Source organism: Mytilus trossulus, chromosome 10, assembly GCF_036588685.1.
Source record: "Mytilus trossulus isolate FHL-02 chromosome 10, PNRI_Mtr1.1.1.hap1, whole genome shotgun sequence".
Classification (NCBI taxonomy): domain Eukaryota; kingdom Metazoa; phylum Mollusca; class Bivalvia; order Mytilida; family Mytilidae; genus Mytilus; species Mytilus trossulus.
This window is the reverse complement of record NC_086382.1, coordinates 30,940,327-30,961,458: the sequence shown is the minus strand read 5'-3', so window position 1 is coordinate 30,961,458 and position 21,132 is coordinate 30,940,327. Positions and strand designations below refer to the sequence as shown.

General features: G+C 32.6%; 1 protein-coding gene across 1 annotated transcript; it reads left to right on the top strand.

The window, feature by feature from the left end:
* The first annotated feature begins 6,436 nt into the window (after positions 1–6,436).
* Positions 6,437–20,925, top strand: LOC134687816 (uncharacterized). The gene is made up of 4 exons (XM_063548273.1): positions 6,437–6,667; positions 17,978–18,400; positions 20,082–20,145; positions 20,756–20,925. Exons 1-4 carry the CDS (start codon positions 6,437–6,439, stop codon positions 20,923–20,925), a joined length of 888 nt encoding a protein of 295 aa, XP_063404343.1.
* The last annotated feature ends 207 nt before the right edge of the window (positions 20,926–21,132 follow it).

Here is a 21,132-nt window from a genome sequence, read left to right as displayed (position 1 = left end):
TCATGTCATCTGAGATTTAAAGAGAAAGAAAGTAACATGTAAGTTGTAACTTTAAAAAATCTGATATATATATACGATTCAGAATGACAAATACAATATGATTTTTTAATCTGAGGGATGTTGTTAAAAATCAAAACATATATTAATTTCTATCATTTTATAATGCTGATCTTGAAGTTTATACGTTTCGGGCGAATTATTTTCTAGATTTTAAATCATTTCAATCCTATTAATTATCATGAAATATTTGCCACTGAACATTAGTATCTTCAAACAAATGGTAAATTATATAAATCTTTAACCACAACATGTATGATCATAACTGAAGTTAATGGAATGAAATTGTCGTAAGATGTACCTTATTCCGTAATGTTTCAAAAATGCGGTATAATGATTTCTACTTCATTAAAATATAAATGAAATTATTAGTTTTATTGTATTTCTAAATCGCATGCAAACAGATACGTACGATATATTTGTGAAACCTGATCATATACACACTTGAATGTGTAACAGTGTTTTTCAAATATATAACTGTTCATAAATACACATCTAAATTATTCTTTATATATCATGTATATTACGAATATATAAAGTATGATACCGAATTCTGAAATAATAGTAATAAGGGTTTGTTATAACCACACATCCGTCTAATACTAATGAATTTCTGACCATTAGACAAATAACCAATATAAAAAAATGGTTATTTAAGATTTTATTTTGTATTAAATAGTGTTTAAACTATTTAGAATATACATTAATTTATATTACATATCTAGAAGGGAGATTACGCACGCATGCATTAGACGAATACGCAATTCAAGTTTACTTATAACTTTATTACAGAATCGGTTAGAAAAAAAACATAGCCGTAAAGAGTCTTCGGATAAGGAGATAAATGATGCAGCTAAAGATTGGCAGCGCTTAAGCCTTGACAGAGAAGGTGGCAAGAAACAGAAAAGGGAAAAAAGAATAACATATATAAATAATAATGACACTGTTGAAGTTCAAATTGAGGAGGACACTACTTGTGGTGACGACCAATGATATCAAATTTAAAATAAATAAGTTTCATCTTCTGAATTATTTAATTTTCATTCTGGATCTTGAATCAATACAACTAAAATTACATCTTCGAAAAAACTATTTGCATGATCGCCTAACCATAAGCCATACGTCATTTGTTCTGTTAAAGAAATAAATGAAATTGATATGAAAAAAGAAGATGTGGTATGATTGCTAATGAGACAACTCTTTACAAGACACCAAATGACACAGAGTTTATCTGGTCGATCCATCAAACATTGCCAAAGAAATATCTTAGCGTCAAACAATACATAAAATTAAAGAGGCAAAGTTCATGAAAAAAAACAAGGACAGTAACAACAATGGGTAATACAAAAATACAGAATTGCTACCTTAAACTTTGGCAGTTTGGAATACAAAAAAGATCAAATGCACTCCGGAGTATTAATCATATACAGCTCCTCATGCAGCATTCATTTTAATTAAGTTGAAACAATAGACCAACGTATTGCCAACGTAAAAATGAGAAATACCTACCTTGGAACAACATAGTGCCAACATAAGAAAAGATATTTCTACGTTGGTCCAATGTTGTGCCAACATGGATTTCGTTTTTCATACAATGGGCCAACGTTGGCTCTATGTATTGCATATAACCGTACAACGTTGGGCCAACATGAAGCCATCATGTTGGGCCAACGTAGGCCCACTTTGCACTTATACGTTGGGCCAACGTTAAAATACAACGATGGGCCAATGCAATGATATACGTTGTGCCAATGTTGGGCCAACATACTCATGTTGTCTGGGATGCCACCATTTTTTTTAAATAACACTCTTTAGACAGTGGTTAGTTATTCCCATGTTCATTCAGGTTTCTAATGTATCAGTGATCACAGTTGTATCAATTTTAAGTCGTTTATTTATAGCGAATCCTATCATAGTTTTACACAGTTTCACCGGCAAGTTACCTGTCCATTTAAACTTTTGTAAGTTCTCTTGTCCCATGTAACAATTACAAAACCTTTTGTTCTCTGTTTAGTTTATTCAATGGGACCTTTAAATTTCTTGCAAGAGAAATCTATCACTCACTGATTAATTTACCTGAACAAACAAAATGAACTGTCAATGATAAAAATACATGTACAAATAAGGAATTATAAAACTGCATGTGATGTTGTATTTATTCTATCAATAACACATTTTCAATTTGTTTAATATAAACACTAATTTAAAAATTAAAAGTTGATTTCTGATCAAATATCAACATTTTACGTATTAAAATTTGCCATTTGTTAGTCTGTTCACAAATAAAAACTTTAAATGATGTTTAAATAAAGGTCTTCATAAATGTATTCTTTATAACTGAAGAACCACAAAAACAGATTCTTTCAAACATAAATGCATGCAGTAGTTATAAAAATCAGAAATGAACTTTTTATAATTAAATCAGTGCTTATATTGAACAGATTGAAATTTTATTATTGATATTGAATAAATACTGTATCACATGCAGGTTATGTGAGTTTATACATGTATTTCAATCAACAAAGAAGATATTGTTTTAGTCAGGCAAATTAATCAATGAGTGATAGATTTCTCCTAGAAGAAATTTAATGTCCAAGTGAATAAACTACACAGAGAACAAAGGCTATTGTATTAATTCAATGGGACAGGTAAACTTGCAAAAGTTTAAATACCTTGGTCAAGTGCAGACGACTCTGTGGTAAACTTTCATTTGGTTCGCTATAATACTACCTTTATTGCAGTAAATTGACCACAGATATTTAGTTGACCCAACCTTTATGAATAGGATTGAAATTGTTGGTTTTTAAGAATGTATTCTTCTGACGTTTTAGTCTCGTTAAAATTTGCTCTAAAATGATTTTTAAAATATGTGTTATAAGTGGAAAATATCAATAAATTCAAAAAACAATTATAACCAAATTTCACTGTGTGAAAAAAATGTGTATTTACCATTAATAGTTTTTGAGAAATACATTTTTTGAATGATATAACCAAATTAGTCAGTCTTTTAGCAAATATTTTAAGAAATGGGTGAGGGGTACAAAAAATAATTTTACCGGATACAGGTTCATCCCATATCATTCTTTTCCTTTTTTTCAATCATTTATAGCAAAGAAGTTGAAATAAATGCATGTTCTTCATAAAATAGAAAAACATAAAAAAAAAAAAAAAAAAAATTACCAGCATGGTAAATTTGACACACAAAAAAACATGAAGATATGATTAAACTTTCTCTTATTAACTATAGTTTTTTAAGTTAAATTTATTTAGATTGGTCCACTTCATCGTTATTGGAAGTATGAAAACAAAGTTTAATTGTGGAACTTTGATTTTTGTTCATGATAGTAGCCAAAAAATGGGTAAAAAATGATGACTTAATGGAAAATCATCAAAATTGGATACTTTCAAAGAGAAGTAGCAAAAAAAGATGTGCACCACCATATGATTTGTTCTTCCCCAAGTATGTCTTATCAATCATGTTCAAACAAAAAAAAAGTTAAGAATACAAGTTTATTTCTAGAAATTGCTGGCTCCTCAGAGTTGTACATCCTTAAGTAAGTCATTTGTAATCTCACACATATTTTCCCTGCTTGATTTCTGTAGAAGGGAATTGATAAGAAGAAGTGGATTCGTAAGTGATAATCAACGAGCGACTTTAGTCTTCGAATCCACTACTTCTTATCAATTCTCTAGCTTAACCCATTTTAATGAATTTTTTTTTTTAGTAAAATCCTTGATAAAAAAATCAGTAAAAGTGGGTGGGGGGGGGGGGGTGAAATAGAAGAAATTTATGTGCGAAGCCAATCTAGCTTTCTCAAGCTTTAGTATATTTAAGTTATTGTTCAAGTTATGGGTAAAACATTTTTAAGCTAAACTAGAAAACTAGTTTGAGTATCTGCGACTTTGACCTGTGACCTTGAAATCACAAACTAGGTGCTTTCGTCTTGTAATCTGTAATCAAATGGTTTTTGTTTAAATCAAAGAAAACTTTTTGGCTGTAAGCATCTTTTTATCCTAGTGTCAACACAATCAAAATGCCTTTCTTATGTAATCTTCATTAAAACTTAGCTGGATAATTGCTTCATTTGCAATAATTTGCCTCTCCTTTTTGTATTGATCTTTTCTAAGTTGTCCTTCAAAGAAAGAGCTGCATTAAATAATTTCAAAGGGATCTTTCAGTTTATATGCAGCTACTATTTGGTAAACATTCTCGGACAAACTGACTGAAGTTTATATACTCCAGATTTTTTTTAGGGAAGCATAATACTAGTTAGTTACAAATATGATTCCCTCAAATGTAAATATAAATATGAAAACTTATGAGACTGATTTGACATGATGTGACATTTGGCTGTGTTAATACATGTTGTATTTCTAACATTGAAATATTTTTTTTAACATACTTAGAACATGACAAGAGGATTAATGCCCTTAAAAGCTGATAAAGGTTTTACATCACAAACTACAATTTAAATAAATGTATCATAATATTGAAAAAGTAAAAACATTAGAAACTTCAAAAATCATTTGATTCAACTAAAACATATATGAAGAAAAATAAAATGAGTTGTTTCATGGGAACTCGAACAACGCCTTTTTAAATCTTACTTGTCGATGTAAGCAAAGGCTCCGTGTTAAAGTCGTACTGTGACCTTAACGTGTTTACTTTTTACACATTGTGACTTTGATTCTGAGTTAAATCATCGTCTTATTTCTATGCATACTTTTTGTGTAATCACTCTTTATTCTACTTTTCAGAAGTGAACAAAACATTTACCGACGTACTGTCTTGTGTAACGATCTTAATTTAAAATTGTTCAAACTAGGTTCATAAAATGATAAAGCAACCACAATCCAATCCGCAATTCAAACACCGTGACTCTGTTTAGTTTAAGAAAATGTGGAACGATTGCAAATTTGAAATCTAATCAATATTATAAACTCAGTGGTTGTCGTTGCTTGCTGTCTGTAATGATTAATTATTGTTGCAAGAACAAATCTAGCTATGACTTCTCCCTTTTGAATTGTTTGGCATTTTGTCACGGACATGCCTTTTATAGCTTATGATACATGTTATGTGTAATTCATCATCTTTTAGTCCCCTGTGTTTTAGTTTGTAGCCGGGATTTGTTTTTTTCTTGGTCGATTTATGACTTTAGAACACCGGTATACTACTGTTGCCTTATTTGATCCCCTGGGTATAGTTGTTCATTAGCAATACAACATTATCGCCACGTTTTTGTTCAATATAACTAAGAATACGTGAATGCATTAAACGACTACATTGGGTTAAATTGAATCCAAACATTATTGTTTGCTAAAAATAACTTACTAGGAATGACAGATAACTCAAAATTCAAAACAAAGAGAGGTTAATAAAAACTGCCATACAGAGAACGTTTTAAAATTAAGTGAACAAATATATTTATTTGAAAACTTTCCTGAGAAATTGCAAGGTTACCTCACTTTAACATGAACTTATTAACAAACAATTTGACATACGCTGATGCCCTTGAAACAATGTGTTGCACATTTACATTAAATCAATATTAAAATGTTTTATTTCTTTTGTTTCAAGCTTGTTTATTGAAAACCAAGGACGTGTCGAAGCAGCATATGCATAGGTGAGTTGTTTCTATCGATTTTGCTCGACTATATAACACAATGCAACCATTAAAAAATTCGAACGAGCCACATCATCTTGAAAGTTTCTTAAATAATAGGTTAGTAACTTGTTTTCTCATTTAAAAAGTAAGTTAATATCATTTTTTTTAAGATAGTCAAACTTCATATTTTATTGAAAATGTTATTGTTAATTTATAGAAAAGGCATTTGACGTAGAGGAAAGCAGTCAACGCAAGTGTTTAGGACTAAAAATAATATTTTGACATATCAGAATCTCATATATACGGACTGACTCTCTGAGACAGTATATAAACACAAACTTAGTATATCAGACCGCTTTAAAGTGTACTCAAAGTATCAAAACATACCATGTCATTTTACACTAATTACATTGAGGCCCTTTATATCGTGCTATTTGGTTTCAGCCAAGGCTCGGTGCTAAAGGCCGTCCTTACACCTATACTAGTTTGATTTTTCCACATTACGAATTGGATGGAGAAGTTGTCTCGTTGGCAATCATATCCCATCTTTTAATTTAAATACAAGGGTTGTATTAATGTCTTTTACAAAACAATCATGAAATGTTTATGTCAAATTTTATCAATACAATTGGCAAAAAACATATACTAGTAATTCTTTACCTAAACTTTTTTCTTCTAAAGTATGATGTTTTTCTTTACTATTTATGTATACTAGTATATATATGCGAAATACAAATGTGTTCAATCTTATGTTTCAAGGACGTTGATACAAAATGCAGACCATACTGTTTGTCTTGGTGTCTTCGATTACTTCGGTGTCATGTGTTATTAATGATTGTCCAAAGTACAATAAACCAACAGTTAGTATCGGTGGTTCTACAGCAAATTCATTTCTGGCATTTAGTGCAAAGTTGATAGATAAATTTGAGAATAAAGCTGGCAGACTCGCGGAACTCCCCGGTGCTTTACTGGCAGAAGATGCGGATGTTGTATGTCTGAATGAGGTATGTTTAAAGTCGTACCTAACACTACAGGGAGATAACTCTGTAAATATGGTAAACGCTTTAATCACATTGTATTGTTAGGGAAAAATTCAGCTTCTCAAAATGATCAAATTAAGTGTTTGTCAAACTGCTATATGTGCAATGAAATTGTCCGTGAAAAGTAAAAACACAAAAATACCGAACTCCGAGGAAAATTCAAAAAGGAAAATCAAAAATCAAAAGGCAAAATCAAAAGTCCAAACACATCAAACGAATGGGTAACAACTGTCATATTCCTGACTTGGTACAGGCATTTTCTAATGTAGAAAATGGTGGATTGAACCTGGTTTTATAGCTAGCTAAACCTCTCACTTATATGACAGTCGCATCAAATTCCATTAAATTGTCAACGATGCATGAACAAAACAAACATACTCAAAGAGTAACAATGTCAAAAATCGGGGTACAACAGTCAATATTGTGTTATCATCTTAATATCTCTACATTAACAACAAATGTAACAAAGAAGCACAAAAAGGCATCCATTAATTTAACATTCTCATTTTGCTTTTCTTATACGGCTGAATTTATCTATGTAAAGTCTACCCATAATGATAGAAGGTTTCATTATTGGTATAAAAATGTGCGTTTGAAATTCGCACAGATAGACATAAAAATAATTTTGTCGTATGACGGCATACATAAATGAAGACTTACGTAAAGTTGATATAACAAAAACAGACTTAACAGTAAAAGTAATAATAATAAATAAAATAATGGTGTGGTTCAAAGTATGACGGGATACATAAGAACAGTTTCACGTCAAATACGGCTGAATTTATCTATGTAAAGTCTACCCATAAATGATAGAAGGTTATCATTACTGGTGTAAAATAGCGCGTTTGAAATTCGCACAGGTAGACATAAAAAATAATTTTGTCGTATGTCGGCATACATAAATACAGACTCACGTAAAGTAGATATACCAAAAACCAGACTTAACAGTAAAAGTAATAATAATAAATAAAATAATGGTGTGGTTCAAAGTATGACGGGATACATAAGTACAGTTTCACGTCAAATGTATATCATGAAAAACAGACTAAACAGAAAAAGTAGTATTATTGAATAAAATAGTTTTGTCATTCATAGTATTCAAGATCCTTAAGTAAAAGTAATATCAATCAATGAAATAATTTTGCCGTTCAAAGTATGTGGTTTTACATAACCACTGAGTCATTTCAAATGATTATCTAAAAAAGACTTATAAAAGAATTCTATAATACGTAATTAAGATGATAACAAACGTCAGTACGCAAAATCTATCCTTCAAGACCATCTTGTATTATTTGTGAAGTTGATACGGAATATTTATCAACAAGTTCTGGGTATCTTCCGATGAACTTTTTTAGAAAAAGGACGAGACGTTCTTTGACATACCCCTGGTTCATCAACTTTCTGCTCAGACACTGGTGACGTTTTACAAAGTCTGAATAGGAGCTGCAAGCTCTTGAATACCTAATAAGTTGGGAAATGTATATTCCATATGCAGGTGAAGTTGGTATATTACTACTAAGGTGGGGGAAATTGATAATTTCAAAATTAAAATCGTCTCGTTTGTCATAGATTCTGGTACTGAGATGACTGTGTATGTCAAATTCGAGGTATAAGTCTAAAAATGAGGCGGAGGAAGCCGTGTCTGTGGTCTCTTTAATTTCTAGTTCTGGTGGGTATATTAATGGAATCCAATCAGAAAAGTTCGGATTGTTAGTGGAAAGAACATCATCAATATATCTGAAAGTGAAATTAAATAACCTGGCTTCTTTGATCTTCTTGTTTTTGACAAGTGTCTGAAGGAACTCCGATTCATATGAAAATAAGAAGAGGTCAGCAAGGAGAGGCGCACAGTTCGTTCCCATAGGAATGCCGACAATTTGTTGAAAAAGTCTACCTCCAAATTCAACAAATATGTTGTCAATAAGAAACTCCAGCATACTGATCACTTGTTCCTCTGTGTAGTATGTTTTACCCTTTTGTTCCTTATTAACAAAATATGCCTTATGGTATCCCAAAGTGATAAATTTATAGCGTATGCTACCATTTTTATGATGAAAAGCATTGTGGATTATTTCTTTTAGACGGTTTTTCAATTTCACATGGGGAATGGTTGTATACAAGGTTGAAAAATCAAAAGTTTTAATAGAACTAATTTCAGAAAAAGACCGAGATTTAAAATTATCAAGAAGTTCTTTAGAGTTTTTCAGAATCCACATATGGTTAATACCACTACGAGAGTAAACAGTTTCACAGTATATCTGAAGACCCTCTTTAACTGCGGACAGAATTTTAGTCAGTCTAATGGACAATTCTTTAGTAGAACAAGCAGATGAGCCGGCAATGTACCGTTGTTTGTACGGAATTTTGTGAAGTTTAGGTATCCAATACAAACAAGGTAAGTCCTCCGATTTGTCGTTCAATGCAATGTTCATAGAAGCCATGAAGGACTTATGATTCGCCAAAATCTCATCCTTGTCAAATGATATGTTTTTGTATGTGGGATTACCTGAGTGTTCATTAATTCCTAATTCTTTTATAAGACACTCGTAGTAATACGATTTACATACAAAGACAATATTATTTGAAGCTTTGTCCGCAGGAACAACAACATACTTATCTTGAAGAGATGATAGACATTTCACAGCCTCTTTGTCACTGAAAATGGACTTAGGTCGATCATTCACACAGTTTTTCAACTTATGAATGCGACGTTTTATCAGAGACCTGATTGTTTTGACCCATTCTGACAAAGTGTCCAGTTGAACTTCTTCTCGCTTAGCCCATGCTCTGGCGTAGTTCTCAATGGAATCCATAATTATTTTGAAGTTATGGTTCCAATTGATGTGTTGGGGTTCTCTAAACTTAGGACCACGAGAAATCACCTTTCGGAGATTATCATGTTGAATTATGTTTAGATCCCCAGTAATAACATGGCCAGAGGGGCTGTAATTGTAAGGCGAGTTGGAACAATCACATGTCAGAGGTTTTTTTAGGTATTGTTCTAAATCAAGGTCATGTAATGCTTGTTTATAGTTAAATATTTTGGGTGCAATGGTTTTGGTGTAACTGTAGGATACAATAGGAACAGACTGATTTTGAAAATAAATAGGAATTTTAGATGTTACCTCCTTGTTATGTAGAACGTTGCTGATGTTGATTGCATCAATTCCTCTATTGTTAAAGTGAACAGGAAGGAATTTTCTCTTTTCCTCATGTAAAGGTTCCGATCTTACTGGTTTAAAGAGACGGAAAAGAGCTACATCACAAATTATACTGACAAGTCTGTATATTGGAGAAAATGTATTAGTACCTCCTTTGTCAAGTGCATAATCTCTCAAACATTTTAGAAAATTAACCGGCAGTGAAAAAAGAATAGTTCTAATGTAATGTAACCCTAACGGATGATGCAGATGAGAAAGAAGGTCATCAAAGCTTCCAGAGGCCGATCTAGATTTGGAAGACTTTTTTACATTAGGTCGATGGTAACGTTTTTGTCCATGACTACGTTGGTTTCGTAAGGTAGTATTAAATAAACTCATTACATTAACATCACTGCAGGCTGGACTTGACAAATTTCCTACTCCTTTGACATTATCATTGCACCCATATGGCATTGCAGTACCTAGTTCCCTTATCCAGAAATTTTCTCTATCTTTTCGGAAAGGAGTACTAAGTACTGGACTATTTGTGTGGTGATAAATTTTCTCGATGATCCGTACTTTCATAGATAACGAAGGGTCATGGTCCGATTGATTAAAGTGGTTATAAAGAACCCTGAATTGCGGATCTTTATTATCAGACCGGTGTTGATTCATCCTTTTACGTAAAGTTTGTCGAGTTTCACCAACATAAAGTAGTCCACACAAAGTACATTCGATTCCGTACACTACATTGTCCGTGGAACAGTCCAGAGGTTCGAAAGATTTTGTATAATACGTTTTTCCTGTTAAGTTACTGGTGAAATCAGGAGTCGTGATTAACATATCACATGTCTTACACGTACTCCTTTTTCCTTTTTTGTGTTTACAAGACGAAATGATAGGTGTTGATTCACTTGTAGCAGGTGTTTTCAAACAGTCGAAAATTTTAACGGAACATGGCTTTAATTTATGAAAAGTATCTGAATTTTTAAAGTAGTAATTACCTTCTGGCTGAACGTACGTCAAATCAGGGGTATCCCGGAGGATATTCCGTGGAACACACAAATCAAATGCTACAGTGTTCCGTGTAGCAAAAGGGGACCTTGGTAACCCGGGCGACGTCCCAGCCGGTTTGTTCTTAGTATTATTTGTATTCATCATGCATAAAGCTACCAAGTTAATGATGCCCTCGGGGAAAAATCCACCAGCAGTAAAGTTTCTTCTAGGAAGAAACTTGACATCGACTTGGTTGTAGTAAAAAGTAAAAACACAAAAATACCGAACTCCGAGGAAAATTCAAAAAGGAAAATCAAAAATCAAAAGGCAAAATCAAAAGTCCAAACACATCAAACGAATGGGTAACAACTGTCATATTCCTGACTTGGTACAGGCATTTTCTAATGTAGAAAATGGTGGATTGAACCTGGTTTTATAGCTAGCTAAACCTCTCACTTATATGACAGTCGCATCAAATTCCATTAAATTGTCAACGATGCATGAACAAAACAAACATACTCAAAGAGTAACAATGTCAAAAATCGGGGTACAACAGTCAATATTGTGTTATCATCTTAATATCTCTACATTAACAACAAATGTAACAAAGAAGCACAAAAAGGCATCCATTAATTTAACATTCTCATTTTGCTTTTCTTATACGGCTGAATTTATCTATGTAAAGTCTACCCATAATGATAGAAGGTTTCATTATTGGTATAAAAATGTGCGTTTGAAATTCGCACAGGTAGACATAAAAATAATTTTGTCGTATGACGGCATACATAAATGAAGACTTACGTAAAGTTGATATAACAAAAACAGACTTAACAGTAAAAGTAATAATAATAAATAAAATAATGGTGTGGTTCAAAGTATGACGGGATACATAAGAACAGTTTCACGTCAAATACGGCTGAATTTATCTATGTAAAGTCTACCCATAAATGATAGAAGGTTATCATTACTGGTGTAAAATAGCGCGTTTGAAATTCGCACAGGTAGACATAAAAAATAATTTTGTCGTATGTCGGCATACATAAATACAGACTCACGTAAAGTAGATATACCAAAAACCAGACTTAACAGTAAAAGTAATAATAATAAATAAAATAATGGTGTGGTTCAAAGTATGACGGGATACATAAGTACAGTTTCACGTCAAATGTATATCATGAAAAACAGACTAAACAGAAAAAGTAGTATTATTGAATAAAATAGTTTTGTCATTCATAGTATTCAAGATCCTTAAGTAAAAGTAATATCAATCAATGAAATAATTTTGCCGTTCAAAGTATGTGGTTTTACATAACCACTGAGTCATTTCAAATGATTATCTAAAAAAGACTTATAAAAGAATTCTATAATACGTAATTAAGATGATAACAAACGTCAGTACGCAAAATCTATCCTTCAAGACCATCTTGTATTATTTGTGAAGTTGATACGGAATATTTATCAACAAGTTCTGGGTATCTTCCGATGAACTTTTTTAGAAAAAGGACGAGACGTTCTTTGACATACCCCTGGTTCATCAACTTTCTGCTCAGACACTGGTGACGTTTTACAAAGTCTGAATAGGAGCTGCAAGCTCTTGAATACCTAATAAGTTGGGAAATGTATATTCCATATGCAGGTGAAGTTGGTATATTACTACTAAGGTGGGGGAAATTGATAATTTCAAAATTAAAATCGTCTCGTTTGTCATAGATTCTGGTACTGAGATGACTGTGTATGTCAAATTCGAGGTATAAGTCTAAAAATGAGGCGGAGGAAGCCGTGTCTGTGGTCTCTTTAATTTCTAGTTCTGGTGGGTATATTAATGGAATCCAATCAGAAAAGTTCGGATTGTTAGTGGAAAGAACATCATCAATATATCTGAAAGTGAAATTAAATAACCTGGCTTCTTTGATCTTCTTGTTTTTGACAAGTGTCTGAAGGAACTCCGATTCATATGAAAATAAGAAGAGGTCAGCAAGGAGAGGCGCACAGTTCGTTCCCATAGGAATGCCGACAATTTGTTGAAAAAGTCTACCTCCAAATTCAACAAATATGTTGTCAATAAGAAACTCCAGCATACTGATCACTTGTTCCTCTGTGTAGTATGTTTTACCCTTTTGTTCCTTATTAACAAAATATGCCTTATGGTATCCCAAAGTGATAAATTTATAGCGTATGCTACCATTTTTATGATGAAAAGCATTGTGGATTATTTCTTTTAGACGGTTTTTCAATTTCACATGGGGAATGGTTGTATACAAGGTTGAAAAATCAAAAGTTTTAATAGAACTAATTTCAGAAAAAGACCGAGATTTAAAATTATCAAGAAGTTCTTTAGAGTTTTTCAGAATCCACATATGGTTAATACCACTACGAGAGTAAACAGTTTCACAGTATATCTGAAGACCCTCTTTAACTGCGGACAGAATTTTAGTCAGTCTAATGGACAATTCTTTAGTAGAACAAGCAGATGAGCCGGCAATGTACCGTTGTTTGTACGGAATTTTGTGAAGTTTAGGTATCCAATACAAACAAGGTAAGTCCTCCGATTTGTCGTTCAATGCAATGTTCATAGAAGCCATGAAGGACTTATGATTCGCCAAAATCTCATCCTTGTCAAATGATATGTTTTTGTATGTGGGATTACCTGAGTGTTCATTAATTCCTAATTCTTTTATAAGACACTCGTAGTAATACGATTTACATACAAAGACAATATTATTTGAAGCTTTGTCCGCAGGAACAACAACATACTTATCTTGAAGAGATGATAGACATTTCACAGCCTCTTTGTCACTGAAAATGGACTTAGGTCGATCATTCACACAGTTTTTCAACTTATGAATGCGACGTTTTATCAGAGACCTGATTGTTTTGACCCATTCTGACAAAGTGTCCAGTTGAACTTCTTCTCGCTTAGCCCATGCTCTGGCGTAGTTCTCAATGGAATCCATAATTATTTTGAAGTTATGGTTCCAATTGATGTGTTGGGGTTCTCTAAACTTAGGACCACGAGAAATCACCTTTCGGAGATTATCATGTTGAATTATGTTTAGATCCCCAGTAATAACATGGCCAGAGGGGCTGTAATTGTAAGGCGAGTTGGAACAATCACATGTCAGAGGTTTTTTTAGGTATTGTTCTAAATCAAGGTCATGTAATGCTTGTTTATAGTTAAATATTTTGGGTGCAATGGTTTTGGTGTAACTGTAGGATACAATAGGAACAGACTGATTTTGAAAATAAATAGGAATTTTAGATGTTACCTCCTTGTTATGTAGAACGTTGCTGATGTTGATTGCATCAATTCCTCTATTGTTAAAGTGAACAGGAAGGAATTTTCTCTTTTCCTCATGTAAAGGTTCCGATCTTACTGGTTTAAAGAGACGGAAAAGAGCTACATCACAAATTATACTGACAAGTCTGTATATTGGAGAAAATGTATTAGTACCTCCTTTGTCAAGTGCATAATCTCTCAAACATTTTAGAAAATTAACCGGCAGTGAAAAAAGAATAGTTCTAATGTAATGTAACCCTAACGGATGATGCAGATGAGAAAGAAGGTCATCAAAGCTTCCAGAGGCCGATCTAGATTTGGAAGACTTTTTTACATTAGGTCGATGGTAACGTTTTTGTCCATGACTACGTTGGTTTCGTAAGGTAGTATTAAATAAACTCATTACATTAACATCACTGCAGGCTGGACTTGACAAATTTCCTACTCCTTTGACATTATCATTGCACCCATATGGCATTGCAGTACCTAGTTCCCTTATCCAGAAATTTTCTCTATCTTTTCGGAAAGGAGTACTAAGTACTGGACTATTTGTGTGGTGATAAATTTTCTCGATGATCCGTACTTTCATAGATAACGAAGGGTCATGGTCCGATTGATTAAAGTGGTTATAAAGAACCCTGAATTGCGGATCTTTATTATCAGACCGGTGTTGATTCATCCTTTTACGTAAAGTTTGTCGAGTTTCACCAACATAAAGTAGTCCACACAAAGTACATTCGATTCCGTACACTACATTGTCCGTGGAACAGTCCAGAGGTTCGAAAGATTTTGTATAATACGTTTTTCCTGTTAAGTTACTGGTGAAATCAGGAGTCGTGATTAACATATCACATGTCTTACACGTACTCCTTTTTCCTTTTTTGTGTTTACAAGACGAAATGATAGGTGTTGATTCACTTGTAGCAGGTGTTTTCAAACAGTCGAAAATTTTAACGGAACATGGCTTTAATTTATGAAAAGTATCTGAATTTTTAAAGTAGTAATTACCTTCTGGCTGAACGTACGTCAAATCAGGGGTATCCCGGAGGATATTCCGTGGAACACACAAATCAAATGCTACAGTGTTCCGTGTAGCAAAAGGGGACCTTGGTAACCCGGGCGACGTCCCAGCCGGTTTGTTCTTAGTATTATTTGTATTCATCATGCATAAAGCTACCAAGTTAATGATGCCCTCGGGGAAAAATCCACCAGCAGTAAAGTTTCTTCTAGGAAGAAACTTGACATCGACTTGGTTGTAGTAAAAAGTAAAAACACAAAAATACCGAACTCCGAGGAAAATTCAAAAAGGAAAATCAAAAATCAAAAGGCAAAATCAAAAGTCCAAACACATCAAACGAATGGGTAACAACTGTCATATTCCTGACTTGGTACAGGCATTTTCTAATGTAGAAAATGGTGGATTGAACCTGGTTTTATAGCTAGCTAAACCTCTCACTTATATGACAGTCGCATCAAATTCCATTAAATTGTCAACGAAAAATGAAAGTGTGTGGTTCAGGTTTTTTAGGATTTTTATATTTTTGTCAAAGTAAATATTTTGTTAAATTTTTTTTTAAAATTAAACAACCCAAATTAATATTTTTTTATAACAACCCAAAACTTGTTATATTTACTTGCGCTTTAATTTATTTTCCTTCGATAATCTGTTGCTAGAATAGACATAAACAATTAACGCGTTTGTCGAAACACTCTTACACTGAATTATTCTCAAATTGAATAGTAGAAACACATACGTTATACAAAGGGAACTCCATTTATATGAATAATAATAGTGACTAGTATGTATCTTTTGTTATGTTTTCTAGATCTTATTCTCAAAAAACAACATTCTTAACAAAATGTCTTATTTTTATCAGAGATTTTTTCATTGATTAAATGGTCGAAACGTTTCGTTTTATTAATAATTTTGTTGAAAAAAGTGATTTTTAAATAAAATACACTCTCATGTAGAAATATTGATCAACAAGATTAATCCATTTCTGTATTTTAAGCAAGACAAACTGTTATATACTGCATTTCAAGTGAGATTTGAAATTCCATTACAAGCATTATTTCCCTTGATTTAATTCATTAACTAAGAAACAAATTTAAACATAAAAACTCATTCTATATTAACTGCTGATCAAACTTTTAATTTTTCGAAGTATTCCGGATTTTCAACCAAAACAGTAGACATAAGCTGCATTTGCTCACCAACTTTGTACTTTATTAAAAAAAAAAAGGTTTTATATTAGACCGTCATTGAAGAGTCTTTTGTAGACGCTCCTCTGGTGTACACAGTTTAATACTGGTATCGTTTATGAGTTTGTAATGTGCGGAAATTATTTTGAAAGATTCCAGTCTAAAATTGTAAATCGTACATTTCGTCATGCAACATATTGTGCTTTAAACTAATATGAACTTTAAATAACAGTTTGAAATATCAAAGTTAACTGCTTTCGGCAATACAAAGCTTAAAGATCATGAAGAAGTAACCGATTATGTGTTATGCGGGAAGCAGAGGGGTTGCAAACCCCTCGCTTTCTGAGTGACGATGTAATCTGTTTTAATGACCAAAGTAGTCGAGACCATATCATATTTCTCTTATTCGCCATTCTGTCATTTGCAACTAACAAATACATAGACGTTTTATTTAAACACCTTCTCAAATTAAAATGATTTTGAGTATGCGAGTCTTTAACGGTGAAATATGATTCCGCTACATTTCGTTTTGCCAAAATCAAGGGCTTTGGAATTTGGAAACTACTTCATGAAAATGAGTAAAAACAAACTAAGATGTATGGGTTTTGCTAATTGTTGAAGACCGTATATTTATTTATTTCTACGTCATTTTAGTCGCCTACAGGAGGTTTACTTATTTGAAATCAAACCACATCTTCTTATTTTTATATATACATACTTATTTCTTAACGAATTCACATATATTGAGTTGATGTTGAGTATATTAAAATTCAAATTGAAAAGTTCATACTCAAATGGCAAAATCAAAAGCACAAACACATTTAACAAATGTTTAACGAATGACTATAGCAAAGTTCGGGAAAGTTTCTTGCTAAAAGAACTATATGGGATTGATCCTAACAGCTCAACGCGAAGAATGCTGAGTATAATATAATTGAGGTTTTGAATTAATTATTTTACAAATATTCAATTGTTCTACTTTTCGACAGGGATGTATTAGAACGCAGCCACGTTTTTTCAATTGTTTATGTGATTAGACCTTGTTTCCTGTATGAGTTAGCTTGTGTTTTACAAATAAATGTTATTTGCTGCACTTGATAAATAAACATTTACTTTGATGAAGGTACATGTAACTTGTTGAACCGAAATATTTGTCAATAAGAATTAATTACACCTTGTTTGTGAATTAGTATCGTTGTCCCACTTAAAAGACTTTTATTTACACATATATACACTTTTATTGGTTGGATGGCCGTTATCCGTTTCACAAATGATATCGGATATGGTCCTTATGTCGTAACTACAATCCCTTTCCCTTTTCATACATTTGACCTAACGAATTAGACTATTTATCGGATTTGTTATAAAATGAACAACACAACGGGTGCCGCACGTGGAGCAGGATCTGCTTACCCTTCCGGGGTACCTGATATCACACCTACTGTTTGGTGGGATTCGTTTTGCTTATTCATTAGTTTTCTATGTTGTGCCATGTGTATTGTTGTTTGTCTGTTTGTCTTTTTCATTTTTAACCATGGCGTTGTCAGTCTATTTTCGATTTATGAGTTTGACTGTCCCTCTGGTGTCTTTCGTCCCTCTTTTACAAAACATTATTGATTGGTTTGATACTTATATATTCTTCCCTCTGTGTACTTTCAGGTGTTTTTAGAAAGGGATATATCGACTATATTTAGCCAGGTAAAGAAAACGTATCCATACGTTTACAGCTCCATTCACGATGGAACAACAAATAACTTATTAGCGGCGACATCATCTCCCTGTCCATTTTTCAAAACAATTCGTCTTATGTTTTGCTTGAGAAAATGCAAAGGACTAACGGACATTAAAGGAATACTAGATTGTGACATCCAATATAAATGCGGTGCATGGGAATCACTGAAACAAGAGTGTATCACTTGTGGGGGAGCTGAAGGGGCTGGTCGTGTATCATCATGTACTAAAAAACAACGAGTTAATGTTGCTGGTAATATGATTCTTAGCAAATACCCAATAACAAAAGCAGAATCGAAATTTTTTGTGAGCGATAAACAGGCCAACAGAGAAGGAAAACTTATTGTTGAAGTATGTATCACACTTTATAGCATCTTTCTTTGCTTTTAATTATTGACTATAAAATTGAGAGTGTGCCAAGAGACAACAACCCGACCATAGAAAAAAACAACAGCAGAAGGTCACCAACAGGTCTTCAGTGTTGTAATATACTGACACAACTAAAATTGAACTGACACTACCAAACGGTCTATGAAGGACACTGTAATCTTCATTGTTGCCATTCTTTTTTTCTAATTTGTGGTGTACATTCTTTGTTTATAAAACAAAAATCTACGTATAGTAATGAAGAGTTCTTTATTTGATTAGTTGAGTTAAAAATTACCAACCTTCACCTGCTGGTGAATCAAAATGTGAAAACAGTTGTTTGAGAACTACACAAATATGTGGTTGAAATAGAAATCATGAATGTGGAAGGCACTCGAAAGGGTTTTTTTTGTTTATCAAAAATGAAATTCATGTTGATGATCGTTTGAGAAACAGAAGCTTGCAAAGCTAATTGAAAGTTTTCGTCGAGGTTCGGACTTTTTTCATCGATAGTTTAAATATTCTCTTGGAATAATTCGCAAATGTAAGATACTATATTTAATATATGCACATCATTCGATTTGTATAATTTTTGTCGAGAGCACAAAATTCATCAATAACGAAGTATTTCTTTTTAAATTACCGATCATAAAAGTTCAAATTGTTGGAAAAATAAAGTTTTTTCTTTATCTCCAGACGTAAACGTCCTGGTCAAGATTTCGCACAAATGTTTCAAAAAACTTTTGTTTCAATCATCGTCTCACTTATTTTTTTGGTTTTCAACTGTCATAATGCTGGCCTCCACTGACAAGATTCAGGTATAAGATTAAAACTGTGTCCGGTATAGCAAAATTATTTGCCTGGTACATACGTGTTTACTATTAGTCATTCAATGATGACTTAATACTTAAGTGCCAGTCTTTGTAAGAAGCAGGCAATTTAGGTAAAAATTAAAACATGATTAGAAAAAAACCCACCGAGCTAATCATGCTATTAAATACTAACCATCATCCTGAGTTAAAAAGTTTTAGTCTTTTGTTTGTGTGTGTCTGGTAATATCAAATAACTTGGTTAGAAAATTGGTTAGAATGATAGCAAATTACAGAGTTATCTCCCCTTATTTGTTAATTTCTAGTGTATTTCAACCAAATTGTATTTTCTATTACCAGAACAGAAAATGGAAATTAATGTTATTTTTGTGCATAACTACATATTATGAACTGAAATCAATGTCAAATTGGGTGGGTTTTTTTGGTCATGTTTTCACCATGGCCTGATTCTTAGACAGACTGGCACTTAATAAAGCGTTTAATTTAGATTTGATGTATGTCAAAAATTGCTGATGTTAAAGACATTTTAATATTTTAGCTGCCATTGAGTATTTTTGTGATTAAATTGATAACGAATGGACGAAACTTCTGAGTCTTTCAAATTTTAAATGTAAATAAACCAACAGATATATATGACCAATGTAAAACTTACACTTTCCGGAGGTTGCCATTTATTAGCTAAAAGGTATATTGAAGTGCGTATTTATATGTGTATGTGTAAAAGGGGAATAATTGTTATACCAAATTTTTTATCGGACTTGCCACCATTTCGCCACCAAGTAGCACTTCGTGTCATTAATATCCTGTACATATGTTGTTTTTTCATTTCATTCAAGACTGCTGGACGTACCATTGCTTGTACAAAATTGACAACCGCTATGAATAGTGATTATTATGAAGGTAAGATATCTTCATTTATATTTGACACATTTTTAATAAGAAAAAAGCTGTCTACCAGACAGAATGCATATAAACCTTAGATGACTGAAATTTATATGTGTTTCACCCGAAGCAAAAAAAAGGAAATGTAATAGGACTGGCACGACCCTCATGTACATAATCTATAGAAATAACGTGCTTTCTTAGTATAAGGGTCTGTAAAGGGTTTAAAGAATAAAAGGTAAAAAATGAAAAATAAAGATAAAAGAAAAAATGAACAGAAAAAAAAAACGGAATAAAGAACGATGGGAAGCGAAAATGAAAAGAATACAAAATATTGGGTAAAAAATACATTAAATAAAAGAATAAAAAGAACTAAATGACCGCCACCCCCTAATTCAGACCCTCTTGTATTTTAAAGTATTTACTGAAGTACTGAAAATTGCTTTTGTACTCTGAAAATAAGTGACAAACTTTGATTTAAATATGTAACAATGGATAATCCATATAACTCAAAGGTAAACATTATATAGGTTAGTGACTAAATCATCAGTAAATTTTCGGTGACAAAAAACAAAACCACAAAAGGAGACATGACACATTGATATGTTTATCATTTATCTTCAAATAGCTGAAACGAAGGAACTGTTTTCCTCATCTTGGGCTGTAGAGAATCTCTCTCAAGCAAAGTGCATCATGTCAAACTTCCAACAGCAGGACAAGGCCATACTGATGGGCGACCTTGAGTGTGGACCGGCAATTCTCTCAAATAACATAAGAAAAGAACACGAACGTGAGTAGATTATCGATCTTCGTATGCACCAATTTGTTTTCTTATTACATTTGTTAGTTGAGGATGAAAGGGTTTTGTCGTCATTTTACGACCAGAAAATAGCGTTTGCAAACGAGTTGGTTTTCACATATGCAAACATATTTATCTTTTTACTTTAATTAAATAGTTCATCAGCACACATACAACCAACACGTGAATGTGTTTACCAAACAACC